An 18,783-nucleotide genomic window follows, 5' to 3' on the forward strand; every position below is an offset into this window, starting at 1 on the left:
TTGTTTTCGGCGGTTTGCTGAACTGCTGAAGTTGTAGACTGGTAGGCCTCATGGTGTTTCCGGGGTGCGCAAAAGACCCTTGAGGCTTAAGTGCATGGCAGTAGGCCGCCCCAAGGAAAAAAAAAAAAAAAAAAGTGTCAAAAAAAGATTTACTTTAAATCTCTGATTTTAAAGTATTGTTCCTACCTTGGAGAAGAATTTGATGTCTCTAGTACAGGTTTTGAAGCTGGACCGCCGGCTGAAGGTGGTGGATGGCTTAAGCAGTTTCATGTTGATGGAGGCTCGATCCATGTACTGGATTAGTTTCTCCAGCAGACTGTAGGCGAACCTGAGTTCTCCCGTGGACTGCTGGGCCATCTGCTCGCTCTCCGTTGGTCCTCCGCGGCTAGGTCTGAGACACAACATTACTTACAAACATGATTAGGCTATATTTACTAACCATTGACCTGCATTTGTATATAATATGTTATACATAATATACCCATTAACCACTACATATGTGTATTATAAGTGGTTTTTAATATTTATATGATGCTTGTTATTTAACTATTAAACCCCAGCATCACTTACTTAAGAAAACAAAACGTATTCACTCTACACCTAGTGCTGGACATGGGAGTGAAGAGATTATAGAGTGAGGTAGATCACATATGCGGTATTTATACCTGTAAACACTAACGTTAGCTGTCATTTCTAACAGTAGTAATAGATAGATAAAAAGTTACATAAAAAATGTTTTTAAAGCACCTTTTGTTTTATAAACAATTTATTGTACATTGCAATTTAAGAATTTTTAGTTTTAGACTTTTTTGTAGCCTTCAAATGCAAGTAAAAATACCCCTACCAGACTTTCACATAAACCTCAATAATAAACTTGGAAAACAAATTAGGCATATTTAGTTAGACTGACACAGTAAGAAATTTTAAAGGCCAACCTCTTGCAAAACATTTTGGTACACCCTGTAAATACGATTAAAGATAACTATTGTTTGTGCCAGAATGTACTGTGTAAACAGACCTTTAAATCGATGTATCACACAACCCATGTTTGCATATGAAAAAGCACCTCTAACCTACAAAGTGGACCCTTTCCGGGTATTTTACAAGTTTAAAATAATTTCAATAGATTCTGTGAAGTCGAATTACGAGAGAATGAAAATTAAAAAGTGTCAAAGTTATTTTGTGTGACAGCTACAAACCACACAGGTGGTCTGCCTTATCTATATATATATATATATATATATATATATATATATATATATAAATCTTCAATAAGAATTCTTCAATTGAATTAAACAGATTCTATATTTCGGCTTAAGCCGTCTTCAGGAAATTACAAAAAATATATAAATAGGGCTATAAGAACATATATATATATATATATATATATATATATATATATATATATATATATATATATATATATATATAAATGAATGTTTGTGTGTTTGTCCTTTATAGACTCAGAAAGTATTTGACCGATCATTATGAAAATTTGTATGTATATGTATTTTTCCACGTAGAAGGTTTATATGCTATGCCCATTGATGTAACTCACCACCAGGAGGCGCTGCAAAATATATAAGTTATCAAAGCGCCTGCACATTGTAAACTACAATTACGAGATAGTTGTGTATAATAACCACACACTATGTGAAGGCGCTAAGTTTTTATGGATATTTGTCTTTCAAATGAATTTCTGTTTGGTCCTATTGCTTGAATGTTAGACCACTTTATTATTAAGTACATGTACGTGTACAATGGCTATAAACATACACTTTTGGCAGATTTTCTTGATAGTGTCAACAAGGTAAACTGTACATCGGCGTTGACAATATAATTCACTTGAACCAGCAGAAGTGCTCATACACGAGCAAAGCTTACAAGAAGCGTGCGAAGCCGCAGGGAACAGCTAGTCCTGTATATAACATCAAATAAAGTATATAACCTTCATACATTGTATTAACTTCCCAGTCTAGTTAGTGGAAACAGTAAGATACATTGTATACTAATCTCAAACCATACTTGGAGTGAAAGAGTATGACTTGTAGTAGAAAATGTTTATAATTATTTAAAATCGTAAAAATGCATGTCTAACAACATGTAGGATTCCTTGAGTGTGCAGGTGCCATTGCCAATATTGAATCTGGTTTGATATATACAACATCAATGAGTTACTTCATGCAGTTGATGACAACAAAATGAAACTCACTTGTGCAGTTTGTATCCTTGGTATTGCAGATATTTAAGGAACTCCTGAGAGCGCTCTCTGTCCTTCCTCTTCTCCTTGTCAGTCAACAGGTCATATGGCACCAGCTGTGGGTGGATTCCACCTCCTGAACAGCATGGCACAAGTTCAAAATATTATTCGTATTACGGAATTACAATCATAGACATATGTAAGGGGAAGAGCTCAGAGAGATCCAGCACCCCTGAGATATTTCGAAAGACAAACATTAAATTGTGTCCAGTAGTTTAATTTAGGCTAGAACACATTTTTGAGGTCTTACGCTCATCAATTCCTGGGGGAAGATTCCCGAGCCCCTATTTTAGGAGGGCATTTTGTACCCCCTAAACAAACCAGTGTGTCAGACCCACAGAAATAATTTTCTATATACATCACTCGTTACAATTATAATAATTACACAAAACAAATTTAAAATAATTTATTTCGATAAATTCTATACCAGTTTTGGATAGAACAAATATAATCCAAAACTGCAGCTCCTCGCACACCGATTACGGTGACATATGTTGCAGCAGGGAAATGCGCGATCAAGTACTGTACAAACCGTTCACCTGCCACTTGTCAGGCCGTCATGGCTTGAGATCGAAAGTTGTAAAAAAGGTCCTCGTACTTCTGCAGATTAATTACTTACAATTTTGATTTTACACTACAAAGTTTAATAAAACTCCATTTTAGAAGCGGTTTTTTTTGTATATAGTTCATAAGCACGTTCCATATGATGTTGCATTTTCTATATGTAAATTGTCTGACACAAAGATACTGACCACAAGTGATGAGCTCTTCCTTCTTCTTCTTGGCCCAGATGTCGTGAGAGTTCTCGGCCAGACGCTCGGCCATGTTCTGCATCTCTCTGCTGAGTGTCAGGTTGGCCATGTCGATGGGGTTCGGGTGGTAGTTGAAGGGAGAGGCGTCCGAACCCTGTTAATCATCGTTCTTCAAGCGAACAGAATTCGAGTACAAACAATCTTGTAATCTAAATACTTTTTAATCTCAGACAATCTGTTTTTATTAGCTACATTACTGGCATTACTTTACTGCAGAATTAATCTCTTTACCTCTTTAAAATTAGACAGGGACAAGAAGACAATTAATGTTAAACATAAGGGACTGATGAAAACCTATAAGCGTGTTAATTACGATACACTGTCAGTTTAGTGTTATTTTACAAAGTGTTACTGAACTGTTTTATTAGTTGCCAACATGTGTAAATACAAATCTAATGCTAAAATCTACTTCTCTTTTACTTCAAAATCAGCTGAGTTACATTCCTAAAAACTTTGTTGTTAAACTTAGTTCTGTGATGTTTTACAGACTGTTACATACTTGAGTGGCAGTTTTCCAGATGTAACTTATGAATGGTGCATGTTACTCAATTATTTCCCTACAGCAAATCATTCTTCTGGGAACACTTCAACAAATACCTCATTATATGATATGATTGCACAGTTTATTGATGGTATTCGGTTAGTCATAATTTTAATTTAACAAAAATTAACACCTTTTTTCAAGCATAATATACACAATAGCTTCACATCAAAAATTTAGGAAAATCCTAAAAAATTTTAATTTTTTTCTAAAGAGAAAATTGCTATGATGTTTTTTTTTAAATATTAATATGCTTTTAATAAGTATTGAGTAATGAATTTAAATTTGAAAACTACACCTTTTATTGACAATTCTAATATTATCTGATTGTCTATTGTCTCCATTACCTTGGACCCTGTTACAAATAACATGTGTACTGATCTCTCTAAGAGAACAGGTGAGCAGTGAGTTTACTAGTGGATTGGTATAGATTACAAAAAACCGTTTATTCTGATTCTGATTCTGACAGTATCCAGATCACACATTATATAGCTGCAGAAAAGGTTCTAAGAACTACATTACCATTTAAAAATTACATTTGAATTACAGTAAAAGTTCATGTTTTAATAAAGTTTCAGTTGAATAAGCAGCAATTCAATGTTACTGTTCCTATTTGAGTTTATTTTCACTCATCAGACTTCCCATTGTAATAAAGAATATATATACCATTTACACATTCAAAGGTTGTATAGTTAATTGCATTGAAAAAACCTACTAACAGACAGTTCACAACTGGTAGTGAACAGTGGAAGAGGTCATCTCTCATCTGGACAATCGTTAGACACGCTACTGCAAGGCATGAGGGGTGACCGGAGTGAGGTCTTTGGATGCAAAATTCACGCACCACAGGTAGTGATGATGAGTTGTCACTTGACGCGGGCTTTGGCTTTGAGTCGGAGACAAGTTTAACTTATGAGCTACCTCCTTACAAATGATAACTTGCAGAGTTAGCTGAACGACTGACCCTTGTGCATACCAGTGCACCACACTTCGAATTTCGCTGAAACAAATCAGCCGACCCCGGAACTGATTCTAGCTGATTATAGCTGCCTGAGGGATTAGAGACAAGATCAAATCAAACAAGATTGACCCAAATATATCTTCACAACTTTAATGTATCATTGGGGTCAGTGAGAAACTATTGGGCTCAATATAACACCTTCACCTTAAACACTAGGCAACTGGCAACAAATTTCAATTGTATTTTTATTTTTTACTATCAATGTACAAATAACACCATGAACCTCACAATCGGCAGCAGGGACTATGGGGGGTTCTCCATAGTGGCTGAAGCCAGACTACCTGATCCATTGACTTATGGACGTAGAACTTAGTTAGTTAGACAATAGAACTATAGTGCTGCCACTACACCCAGATGTAAATTCTCCGCAGCTCCTACTTTCTCCATAAAATATCAAAGTTTTAAACTTACTTTTAATAACACCCTAATACATGTATTTTAACTTTCAAAAGGTAATATAGAACAGAATATTTTGTAAACTGTTCTTATAGTAAAACATGTCTTTGATCCTAAAATAAAATAATAATTCCTCTAATAATTAGGATTTTAAACAAACTATTAATATCTACTATTATTATCTATCAATAAATATTTTTGAATCTCCAAACTCAATGACTCTATAGTGAATACCTTCAATCATTATAGTAAAGATCATTATTATTGAGACTTTCATATCGTGATAAATTCTTTTGATCTTTTTCGATTAGTAGTGATTGCAAATAAATTATGAATATGTTTTAGGAATAAAATATAATTTTTACTGAAAGTAATTTTTTCTGCTTCAAATATGCTATCTACAGAAGTTTCAGAAATTAATTTTATAGATATTTGTCATGTACACAAAACTGATGTTACATACACCTATATCGGGAGCACCCATAAAATCTTGAGCTGTAAACTAACTAAATAAAAGCCAGAACTTACAATTGTGTATAACAATAAACTGTTACCATTCTGTATACATATCTAAAATAACTAATAGAATGGAAGGAAATAAAAAAATTGGTGAATTATTTTATATATTACATTCTGATATTCTTCCCTGTGTTTTCTACAATAGTACTGATTCCTGTTGATTTTTTAAACTTATGATATGTTTGTTTCTAATTATTTGGTGATGATCAGATCTACAACAAATTTAGTTCAAATTCTGAATCTTATTTCAACATTTTCTTTTGATTCTCGACTCTGAGTTTGATTCCAATTCTCCATTTAATATACAACATTGCACACTTATTACACCATACTATTGGCTACGCTTTGATGAATATTATTAAATTTTAATTGATTTCTGATGAAAACATATACTTAAAATAAACTAATGTATGAGGGTAGAGTAAAAACTGTTGGTAATAACGAGAGCCAAGTTTGCAGTATTTGTCCTCCCACTGAAACCTGCTGGTTGTTTCTATTGAGGTTTTAGAAAAGATGGGTAAAAATGTAATGTCATAATAAAGATTTGAAAATAAAGGTACGAGTTTGTCCAATTTTGAATTATCATCTATAGAGCAATATGCAAATAAAACATTTTTTGATTAGGTTGAAAAATTTTTATCTGAGACCCTTGAGTGACTAAAGAAAGGATGTAGAGAAAAAGAAAAAAAAACAGCTATGTTTGAATGGAATATGGTATGTGTTTTTGTCAACACTGAAGCCAAGAAAAACTCGAGTTATCAAATAAATAACATAAACTAGGAACAACTTTAATATGTAGTTAAAGATTTATGACTATGACTCTTTTAATCATACCAAGATTAGAGCACTCAACTGCATACATAGTTTGTCAATGTGAGGTGTCCATTTCAGATCTTCATCAATTTTTATCCCCAAGTAATTGCCTCTGTTGCAGCACATCATTTGGTAGGTGAATCACGTGATCTTTTTTGTTACCTATTACGATCTGTTGGGTTTTAGCTTAATTTACTACAAGGCTATTTATTATTGTTGCAGTATTGCACAGCCAAGTTTATTGCAGTATAAGATGTGATTTGTAGATTCACAGGATATTTTTCAGCTATTAGCACAACAGTATCATCCACATACATCAGTGGTGTGGCACATTCCTTAAGGTACTTAGGTAAATTATTAGTGAAGAACGTAAAAAATACAGGACCTAAAATAGATCCTTGTGGAACACCTCTTAAAACACACAGATGAATTATATATATGAAGTTTTATTGTTTTGGATGCTTTTATTTTCTACAACTTTTGCCTGTTGGTTAAGTAGCTCCTAAACTAATCAGATGCTGTATCACATATACCGAAATTGATTAGTTTTTAAGTAGTTCATATTTGTTACATGAATGAGCTGTTTGATCTGTTGTATCTTGTCATGTTAGTTTTTTTTATTTTCAGATCATAATCCTTTATCTTTGGAGTGGATAATTCCCTGTCTTTCACAGCGCCTATTAGAAGATAACATTCCTTTTCCCTTAGAACTCAATTCTCAGATTGAACTGATTTTATGACATTTATGTGTGATGAACTGTACATTGTTCCATGTCTCACTGGCTAATATACATTTAAACTTGTATATGTCACCTTTTCAAAAGATTAATGTTCCTATTTTCACACTTATTGTTTCTCTTGTTAAAAAGTTAACTTTGCAGAACTGCACAGGTGTGATAAAAAATGTCTTCATTAAATACATTTACTGTTACTCCACCTAGCTAAATATGTACAAAAGAAATCCACTGAGGTTTTTGTATAAGGAGTTGATCTGGTATGAGTGAGAGGCATTCTTGTTATCTTGTTATATTATAACCAAGTAGGGTTTCACAGAACAAAACATGGCCTCCTTCCATTTATAGACAATCAACGATAATTTCTCCTATTAGTATGATAGGGACACTCCAAGTTGGCACAGTTTCTAAAACAGCTGAGATGACAAGCATGGAGTCTGGTAATGAACCATTAGTATGTTAAATGCCAATTATGTATACAATTGAGAATTCATATGTATTGGCAGTGAATTATCGTTTACATTATAGCTATTTCACAGATTAATTCTACACTAAGGTTTTGCACTACTACTGAACAGCCTGACTTATAATTGTCTCTTTGCAAAATATTGTAACTCCACTTTTCTTTTAGTTTTTCCTATTATATTTAGAAACCACCCACACGTATGTTAACATAAGTGATAGTGCACGGCTGGAGCGATAAGTGATTGAGTGCTGCTGGAATGAAATCATGTGCTATGTGCACAGCCGTTATCAAGGCAGGGTGGCATTGTGGTCTAAGGCGCTACTCTCAGATGTGGAAGATGGCATTGGAGTCTCCGGTTCTATTCCTGTGCTTGACGTTAGGGATTTTCGTGACCTAGTTTACACTTACTTGAGTCATTGGTCTGACTGTGAGGGAGAGTCCACCAGGGTGGTTGATATGGGTGAAAGTTGATAAAATCAGTGTATTCTTGTATAAATGTACCTGACCCATAACACAATTTTCGCATTTTTTTTGTCCTCACTATTAAAAATATAACCACTTGGTTTGAGTTATTTTATATTTTGGGAAGGCATTTATTATTATATTGTGACGAAAATAATCACTTAAAAATTAAAAAGACCATTTAAACTATAATAACACTGAAACATGAAAAAACCTACGCTAAATCTGGTAGGTTAAAGGGTTTAATATTGTTAAAATAATTGCACACTAGTTGTAATTCCAAAATGTTATAAATTATACTGTATTTACTTAAACAGAAAAAAATTGGTATATGAGGTCTGTTAAAAAAATATTGCAACTTTTGTTTTTTTTTTCCCAAAAATTATTAATTTATCCATCTAAATAAAGTTTTGTCCTCTCCAAAGTAATCCCCATTAGATATTATACACTTGTGCCAAAATGTTTTTCCAATTCTCAACAAAGCACTTCAAAAAAGTAATTTTATGTAGTCTTGTTTTAGCTCCTTCTTCCATGCCGTCTTTATCTCGTCAATCGTAGCATAGGGTTGCTCTTTCATGGGCCTCTCTTCAGTTTCGGGAACAACAAAAAATCATAGGGGGCCAGATATGGGGGAATACGGTGGCTTTGGCATCATTAGTGTGTTTGTTTTTGGGCAAAAACATCGTGCACAAGTAACAATGTGTGAGTAGGGGCGTGATTTTGGTGCTAAAGCCAATTTTTGTTCTTCCAAAAATCTAGGCGTTTCAGGCAAATTGCTTTGTGTAAATTGGCGCATAACTTGCAGACAATATTTCTTCTTGTCAGTTCTACCCTGTGGCAAGAACTCGTAATGCACCACACACATGCAATCGAAGAAAATTTATTTTTTCGGTCTTGGCTTGTGCTGCAGCTTCCATTCAGATGATGGAGCTTTGGTTTCTATATCATAACCATTAACCCATGATTCGTCAGCGGTTATGACCCTTGGAAGCAAATTTGGGTCATCGTGGACAGAGTCCAACAGCTCATTAGAAATGGTAATGCGTTGCTAAATTTTGGTTTGAAATTGAGCAATTTTGGTACGAATTTTGTGGTGACCTGTCTCATGCCCAAAACATCGATAAAAAATTGAATGGCACAAGCCCAATCGATATGTTTAGGTCCTCTGCAAATTCTCTAACGGTGATTCAACGATTGGCCAAAACTATTTTCTTCACTTCATCAATATTTTCGTCTGTTCTTGACGTGCTTGGTCGTCCGGCACGCTGTTCATCGTTCACATCTTCTCAGCCCTCTAAGAACGTTTTGTACCACCGATAAACATCGCTTCGGTCCAAGGTAGCTTCTCCATAAGCTACAATCAATATTCAGAATGCACTCAATTTTCATACAAAATTTTATAAAGATTCTTTGATCCATTTTTTTTGAAAAGGCATAAATCGAAGACGAGCCATGGCAAGTGCAAGCAAATTAGCTGTCAACAATTAACTGAACATTCAAAAATGGCCGAATTTGTTGGAATACTTTTGAAATATATGTACAAACATAACGCTACAAGCGAAATTAAAAAATGAATATACCTAACCCGTGGAAATTAAAAAGGCACGTTTTTTTTAAAACAGACCTCGTAGATACAGCATTTTTATTATGAGCTGTATACCTCGTCACACGGTGTAACCTCAACTCAGTATGTCAAACTGCTAAATAAACAAATTTTTAGCAGAGTGGCTGTATCATCAATAATATTGTCCCTCAACAAAAAATGAGGCCTTTTGCTTACCAAATATACTTGAATTTAAAATTTCAATCCCATTGGGAACTGGGATAAAGAATCTTTGAATCATACTCTCGAGAATCAATAAATTCCATAACTTGAGTCAGAATTGGTTCATTTCTACTTATAATGCTATGTACTACTGGAATAAAAATATTTAAAAAAACTATCTGTAAGGAAGAGAATATTTACAAAAGTGTCGTAACAGAATAAAAAAAATTCAAAACTGTTATTTTGCTACTGTGTGGCTGAAAGAAGAAGAGAATAGGCATATGGGGGGAATAACTTTGTGGGAATACAAAAATAACTATGCACACAAAAAATGTCAAAGCTACCAAAAACTCCTTTACTATTAAAAATAATTATTCTACTACAAATCTGTATTTTCTATCTTTTGTTCTACATTGCAGTTTCTTAGAGCCCTCATCATAAACAATCTGGTTTTTAATGTTTTTTTACAAATAAGAAACTTTTTAAAGTTATCATTCAACACTTTTACTTTTACGTACGGTAACAAAAAATAAACAGTTTTAACATAGTAAAAACTCAATGAAAAAAATTGTTACAATGAAAATTGTAAATAGTACTCAATTTTAGGATGTACACAAAGTTATAGTTACTATAGTGGACGTAGTGTTTGAAATTTACAATTACTCATAAAGAACTTTGTAATTAATTTAATCAAGTTCTTCAAAAACTATTACCAAGATTTTTACAAGATATCTAACTAAAAGTAAAATAAAAAATCTGAGTTTCTGGTAGGCAATGATATACATACAAATGGTCAGAAGAACAAGTAGTGACAAACTAAATTCTATTCCTAATCTTTTTAAAAACACCAAAAAGGCAACTGAAGGAAAGATATCTACAAAAGAATTAATAAATCAAGAGGAAGAATAGATTGGGTCTTCATGAATTTATTTGAAGACATACAGGTAAGTTTTACAATAGCATTTCTTTAGTAATTTTAAATATTAATAATTTTAATATTTTCAATATACACTTCTTCTACTTATTTCATTTCCAATGATTGATGTATGAAAACTTTTGGTTTATTTTCTTAACTGTAAGTTTAAATCTGTTTTAAGACCAACATTCATGCAATGACATACCAATACTTTCATTTATTGTTCATTTTTTATTAACATTTGATAATATTAAAACACCTTTCAAGTTACAAGAAATTTATTTTGTCGGAATCGTTTACATTAGGAAATACGTGTTTAATGAATAAGTTGCGTATTAAGAAGTTTTGTCAGTTTGTAGTGACTATTACTCTCTGTGTACAACTGGCTGTTATGACGATAGAAATTATTGATTTTAGTTTACATTTTACACAATGAAAATAGTAGTTAAGATTCGATTCTGCTTCTTAAATGAATCTATTACTATTTTACAAATTTATGACAATACTTGTGAATCTTTATGTTTCATGAATTATTAACTCCTAATCTAGAATATGTTTTGAGTAAAGAAACAATTTTCAATAAACTACTTGAATTAATTGATATTATGTTAAATCGTGAAATTATTAAAATAAACTTGAATTACAGTCATAAACTCAATGAATATAAGATTGTATAATTTAAAGTTTCCTACAATTACTGGAAAGGATAAACCATCTAAATGTGATGTCACAGATGAACAGAAAAATTAATTTTAATATAATGATGGATACAAAGATTTTATTGGTTTATCATATAGCTGATTTATATACCAGACTGCTTGGTATGTACACACAAATGAATTACTTATCAATTGAAAAACTCAATTTTTTAAGAATGTATTTCCCATATTATGGAACTACTTATAATTTTTACTGTAAGGAAATTACTCCTTTGTGTTAATATTTGCGGATTACAATATTTTGTAAAAAATATCTTCGATGTTTTGAAGTGAACACATTCACAGAATTAAAAATGGGGATATATAAACAAAATTATATGGATAATTCATAATCCAAATATTATTTCAAAAATAGTGCAAATCATAAATCTAAATGACAGATTACTAATCAAAAATCAAATTTCAGCCAGATACCTAGAAAGTTACAAATGTGACACATATGTATAACTTTTTAGCAGTAAAATCAATTTTTTTTGTCTATTACATTCGTCATTTATTAATGCCACATAAATAAAACATTTAACAATAAATTAAGGCTTAAATTTTAAAATTTGGATTGCCCTTTAATATAATAGAAATATATTTTATCACACACCATAGATAAAAAATAAACTTTGGTAAATATTAATCTATTTTATACAATAAAGAAAGTTTAAACTTTGTATATTTTAAATAAAAAATATTTCTTTAGTAATTGATTCGGTATGGCCTGACAAAAGGTTAATTATTTATATGATTGTTTATTTAAAAAAATTTTATATAAAAAAAAGAAAAAATTTCCCTTAAAAATAAAAAAAATATTAAATTTGTAAATAGCGCAGGGCCGAGAGTAGCAGAGTGGACAAACATTTATTGCTTTTAACGTACCTTGTCCAATCTGGTACTAGCAGCATGATATTTTTGGAACACATATCAATATGAAGTTATATATTTATCATGCTGCATTCCGGAGAGATAACTGTTGCCCCTAATTTGTAATTACTTTACTAGCATATGCCAGGGAAGTAAAACCCGCTGCTAAAACTTACAACGTTAGGCTTGGATGGCCTTCGAACAGATCCTCTATTATTGGATGGAATATCAATTTCTGTGTGCTCTAACTGTCCAGCCGATAGCGAGCAGTGCCTTCAGCGACACTCTCACTGGCTCTTTGTATCTCTCTCTCTCCTGAAACATTAAGTTTATTTTGTTATTTTATATAAGCGCAAGATTTCCAAAAAATTGGGCTAGGCAATTTTGCAAAATAAATATTTTTAAATCTAATTAATCTATAAGGCCTCTATCGAAGCGTATTTTTTATACTCTACAAAGTCAGTACAAGGTTTTTAGTAACACAAGTCAATACTAAAATGTCCATGCTGTATAATATGTTAGGTTTTGTGACAAAAAGGTGATTAACTTGCATTATTATTTGTTTTTTGTCAGCCATGTGCCTGCTTCATATGATGGTGAAACAAATATAAATCTCATTCAATGTATATATAGAAAAATGAATGTTTGTGTTTGTCCTTTATAGACTCAGAAACTATTTGAACCGATCATTAAGAAAAATTTGTATGTACGAGGTCCAATCAAAAAGTATCCAACCTCGTTGTGTATCGCGGCTTCTGCTGCCAATAATGAGATAAGATTTGTTTGCGACAATAGTTCCTACTATGATAAGGAAAGGTACAAAGTCTTATCTTGATCCCCCGACTGGTTCGCCGGAGATACGGGTCAGTAATGTACTGATAAGTCAAGTGCGCGTATCGATTTCACTAACTGTGAAGATGACGGAAAAAGTTGAACAATGTTTTGCATTAAATTTTGCGTGAAACTCGGAGAAAACAAAGTGAGACCATTCGGAAAATTCAGCTAGCATTCGAAAATGAGGCAATGAGTGTTTACGCAGATTAAAGAGTGGTATAACCGTTTCAAAAGTGGTCGAACCTCGGCAGAAAGTGATGCGCGTTCAGGCCGAACAAAAACAAGTCGAACACCGGAAATCATCGAGAAAGCAAAAGTTTTGATCTAAGAAAATTGTCGAATGACTGTGGAGGAAGTAAGTACTGAGTTAGATGTCAGTTTCGGATCAGCTGAAGCCAATTTTAACGGATGACCTTGGGATTGCGCCGGGTAGCCGCAAAATTTTGTGCCCCAAAATTGCTGACAGACGAGCAGAAGCAACGGCGATAGGATGTTGCCCGAGGACATGCTGCAATGTTGTGAGGATGATGCGGACTTTTTGACATCGATAATAACTGGAGACGAAATTTGGTCTATGGAAATGACCCTGAGACCAAAAATTTCAGTCATCACAATGGCAGTCTCCCCAGGATCCCTCGGCCAAAAAAAAAAGGGCAAGTTCGAAGCAATGACAAAGTGATGCTTACTGTTTTTTTCGACCACCCGTGGAGTTGTGCACCATGAATATGCCCCTGAGGGTCAACACTGTGAATGCACAGTACTATTTATGTGTCCAACGTCGTCTCCGAGATGCGATTCGCCGCAAAAGACCTGACTTGTGGGCGTCTCAAAATTGGCGGCTACACCACGACAATGCGCCAGCTCATTCTTTCCCAGCTCATTCCAAACTTTTTTGGCGAAACACCGGCACTCCGCAAGTTCCTCAGCCTCCGTCACTCTCCAGATATGGCTCCATGCGATTTTTGGCTCTTCCCCCACCACAAAAAACCATTGAAAGGCACCAGATTTGAAAGTCGAGAAGCAAATTATGAAAAAAACGACGGCTGATTCCATGGCGATGCCGAAAAGTGATTTTCTCAAAGACTGCTTTCCAGAAGTGGAAACGTCGCTGGAATCGTTGTGTTGCTTCTCAGGGTGCTTATTTTGAAGAAAATTAACGCCCGCTTTTTCATGGTAACTTCAGTTTTACGTTGCACCAAAATGGGTAGGATACTTTTTGATTGACCACTGTATATGTATTTTTCCCACGTAGAAGGTTTATATGCTATGCCCATTGATGTAACTCACCACCAGGAGGCGCTGTAAAATATACAAGTTATCAAAGCGCCCTGCACATTGTAAACTACAATTACGAGATAGTTGTGTATAATAACCACACACTATAGAAGGCGCTAAGTTTTTATGGATATTTTCTTTCAAATGAATTCCTGTTTGGCCTTATAAGCTTGAATGTTAGACCACTTTTAATATTAAATACATGTACGTGTACAATGGCTATAAACATACACACTTTTCACACAGGCATACACTTAGGCAGATTTTCTTGATAGTGTCAAAAAGGTAAACTCTACATCGGCGTTGATAATATAATTCACTTGAACCAGAAGTGCTCATGACACGAGCAAAGCTTACAAAAAGCGTGTGAAAACCGCGGGGAACATCTAGTATTAACAGTAGTTCTAAGAAAATCAAACATATTTTAAAGTGGTTTGTAAACATATTTAGAATTTTTTAAATATAACCTGTTAAATGTATTTTACCCAAAAATACATGACCTAATTAATTACATTTAAATTTCAAAAAAAAAATTGTTGAGCAAAATAAAAAGATGATGACATTCAACCATGCATGCAAGTGTTTTAAATTGACAGAATATACTTTGTAAGCAATTAAACATTTTAAAATCCCTACTAAAACATTTAGTATTCTTTACAAAACATTGTATTTTGAGTCATTCAAAAAAATTAACTTAAGACCAAGTACTTGTTTTTGGACTACACTACACATTCCTTCAGTTTTATAGTTCATCAAAATTTTACATTGGATGCATATTAGACTTTTCAGGGTAATTCTTCTACTGTTTTTAAACCATCATTTAAACATTTTATTTTATTTCATATATATAGAATATATATATATATATATATAATAATTATAATAAATATGTAAGCAAAGTCTGCAAGAAAAATTATAATTATTAAACATCTAAAACCGTTATTAATTACCATATTACATTGATGCAGTGTAGATAATATAGAACATTATAAATAAAAATAATAAATAAATAAAACAGAATACATAACAACACATGATGAAAAATGTGAAATTTATAAATATAAAAATGAAGTAGCTAAATCTGTTTTAAGATGAACAACGGCATACTACTCTACTTACATAGTCATTGAGCATATTTATAACGGTTTTGAGCCGAGGATGAGTTCTCTGGGAATCAGACCACTGGTCTCCAAAGACCCAACCGTTCTCTAACTTCTTGCTGGCCCAAGCGTCGTGGTAGTGCTCTGTGAGAACTTCTGGACAATTGAGTTGAGATCGTTGTTTAACACCACACTAAAATGGAAACAAATATAGTTTTTTTACATTCTCTCCAACGTTGAAATCAGGTCTAAAAAATACTTGAACCAGTGTGAATATCATAAACTTATATTGGAGACAAAAATACTTGGCAAGGTTTCATATACTTAGTTTTTTAATGAATTATTTAAGTATTTTTTTATTATGCTATTATGATAATGTACACAAAATTTATCTTCAATGAATAATGAGATTTTCAAAACAAAAGTATTGAGCACTTTGGCTAGATTCCAACATGCTAGAAATGTCGACAAATTGTTTTTTTAAAAATTTTGATTTTAATTTAAACTAGGAGCTATCACAGTGAAATTAATAAGAAATACATTTTAAGCCAAATTATAAATATGAAAGCAAATTTGAAAATACTAAAATATTAGTATGAAATTTTTTTATAAAACATGGTTTGGAAACAAAAATATAAAGAGAAAGATAAAAAAGACAGTTTATTCCACAAAGTAAGGAATGTAAATTCCAACTGCTTGAGAACTGAAAAATAACAGGATGTTGTGGGTCGCTGCCATCCCAAAATCCCAAAGTTGTATTAGGACCTTATCTGTCAGTTTCACTGTATTACACAAGATATGTGATCGGGAAAGTGCGACTCTTGCAAATATAACTATTTTGGAGACAACACAAATTGAATTACTGCTGTGCTTTTTTTATAATGAACTCAGTTTTAACTGAAATTAATTATAAAATGATAGCTTAACACCAGCTTTTGGAATGGGTGATGTAAATGCTCACCAACCTGATTGTTGGTCAATCATTTGAGATTTCTTGGTGCATATTGTGTTGCTAACTGATTTTGTAAATTAAAAATGTAAACAGTATTTATATATAAAATGTAACTGGATATGTGTTTTAATTAAAAAAAGAGATTTTATCATGGTATACAACCACTTTCAATGAATTTTAACCATGTGCTCATTATAAAATGATTTCACTGGTTTATTAATAAATATAAAATTAAAATTTGTTTTCATAAAGACAAAAAATATGTTCTTGCATGATTTTAGATGAAATTATAAAACATTTGTTTATTAACCCTTTTCCATACAAGAGGCCCAAATCGACTTGCTGCTAAATGCCACCAGCGCAAAAACAAAAAGTACTTTATTTATCACCTTAATAAAATACCTTTGAAATTCATTGTGGTACTTTAGTGAGCATTAGTTTTAAAGGCACGTTTTTAAAGCTTTAAAACAGCATTAAACACATAATTGTAGCTTAAAAGATAACTTTTTGTATGAAGTCAAAAGCTAACCAATATGTTTTTTCTTGAGCAACTGGATAAACAGGTCTCGCTAAGAGGACATCGGCACTACTTAATGCGTACAGGAGAGAGTTGACAATTGTACATGTAACTGTATTAGGCACATGCTGGAAAGTTACTATACAATATTAATATAGTGCGTAAATGTTTTGAATCAACAGCTCAGATTGTTTGTAGATGGAATCTAACCTGGAAAAGTGTTTGATAGGCTCAGGATTGTATGGACCATCTGTGGACTCTGCAGCAGTACTCTTGGCACCATAATACTCCTCATCGTAGTTCTTGGACAGAGAGTAGTCAGGGGTCAAGGCACAGCCGATAGCAGTCCAGACATGGCAGAGCTTTGCCAAACAGTTCAGGGTCATAGTCCTGCAAAATGTTTTTTTAGTTAGAATCAATACAAAATACCAAAATATCTACAACAGAGAATAAGAGTAATTTTTGATACACAGAGACTGAATGTGTTAAGTACATCATATTATAAGGCATTATGTTTTGACAATTTTTTAGTATTTTTATTTATAATTTTGATACGTTTTTCCCAAATTAAAAGAAAATTAAAAAGTAGTAAAAATCGGGTAAAGAAAAAAAATCCAAGTAACGCTATAAGGAAAACTAAAGATCAAACTATGAAATCTGTTCTGACAAAAAAAGAAGAGATAAAAAAAATTTAATTACTATGAAAATTTATTAGTATAAATACTAAAAATTTCAGTTAAGACTACTTGGAAAACTACAAATAAAGAATTTGGAAAGAGATAAAAGATACAGATGGCATAGAATTTGTGAAATAAAAAGTTTATCATAAACTAAAACTTATTATGGTACCATAATTTACCATAGTAAAAGTTCCAGTATAAAAGTTCCATTTTAGTGAAACAGTAAAAATGGCAGGAATTATTGGCGGAATTGGTGACATTCGACAACAGTGCAGAAACTTGGAATTCGTATGTTGAACGATTTGAATTATTCGTTGACTGTAACAGTATTAGTGACGACAAAAAGGTTAGTACGTTTACTAACAGTCGTGGGTGATGAAAACGTACAGTTTTGTTTACGAGATTTATGTACGCCGGAAAAAACCTTCAGTGAAAAAGTTTGATGAATTAGTGAAGTTAATTCAGGACCATTTGTACCCGAAGCCATCATTCATAGCTGAAAAGGTACAAATTCAGCAAAAGGAATCAAACAGGAAGGAGAATCAGTCGCAGAGTACATCGCCAGCCTCAAGAAGTTGTCTGCATACTGCGAGTTTGGCGCATCCCTCAACGACTATCTCAGAGACAGACTGGTGAGCGGCATCAGGAGTGAGTCGACCAAGCAGAGGCTGTTGGGAGAGACCACCCAAACCTTCGACCAGGCTGTGAAAATCGTCTGCTCAGTGGAAGCGGCGGAGAAGAATGCGGCGGCATTGACAGTGAACGGCGGCAGCCGGGTCCAGCGGATGGCAGCGCATCACCACCCACATGTGAGAGTCGGCGGCAGCGCGAGCTACAACGCAAGGCACGAAGTCAAGGTGCAGTGTACGTGCTGTGGGCAGTGTGGTCACTATAGGAAGCAGTGCAAATTGTTTGGTGTTGTGTGTCACAAATGTGGTAAAAGAAATCACATATCTAAGGTATGTCGATCTACTGAAATTAGTAAGTTACCAGACAATCAGCTTTCGAAAGTTAAGAAAGGTATATCTTATCAGTCTAATTTTCAAAACAAGAAAAACAAAGATTATAAGATACATAATTTTGTAAATGATAGTTCAGAACTGTCAGATTCAAATAATTCTAAGAATTATGTTCAGAGTGATGAAAAAT

The 18,783-nt window shown here is 33.1% G+C and overlaps 1 protein-coding gene across 1 annotated transcript in view; it reads right to left on the bottom strand.

The window, feature by feature from the left end:
- LOC124372014 (ryanodine receptor-like) overlaps nucleotides 1-12,517 on the bottom strand; it is a 49,844-nt gene extending 37,327 nt beyond the window's left edge. Inside the window, exons 1-4 of the mRNA XM_046830388.1 lie at nucleotides 12,453-12,517; nucleotides 3,013-3,166; nucleotides 2,213-2,336; nucleotides 187-391 (exon numbers count right to left, since the gene is read on the bottom strand). Coding sequence (XP_046686344.1) covers nucleotides 187-391; nucleotides 2,213-2,336; nucleotides 3,013-3,121 — 438 coding nt within the window. The 5' untranslated portion in view covers nucleotides 3,122-3,166; nucleotides 12,453-12,517. The remainder of the gene's footprint in view (nucleotides 1-186; nucleotides 392-2,212; nucleotides 2,337-3,012; nucleotides 3,167-12,452) is intronic.
- Nucleotides 12,518-18,783: the final 6,266 nt, after the last annotated feature.

This window comes from Homalodisca vitripennis, unplaced genomic scaffold (assembly GCF_021130785.1).
Source record: "Homalodisca vitripennis isolate AUS2020 unplaced genomic scaffold, UT_GWSS_2.1 ScUCBcl_2401;HRSCAF=7124, whole genome shotgun sequence".
Classification (NCBI taxonomy): domain Eukaryota; kingdom Metazoa; phylum Arthropoda; class Insecta; order Hemiptera; family Cicadellidae; genus Homalodisca; species Homalodisca vitripennis.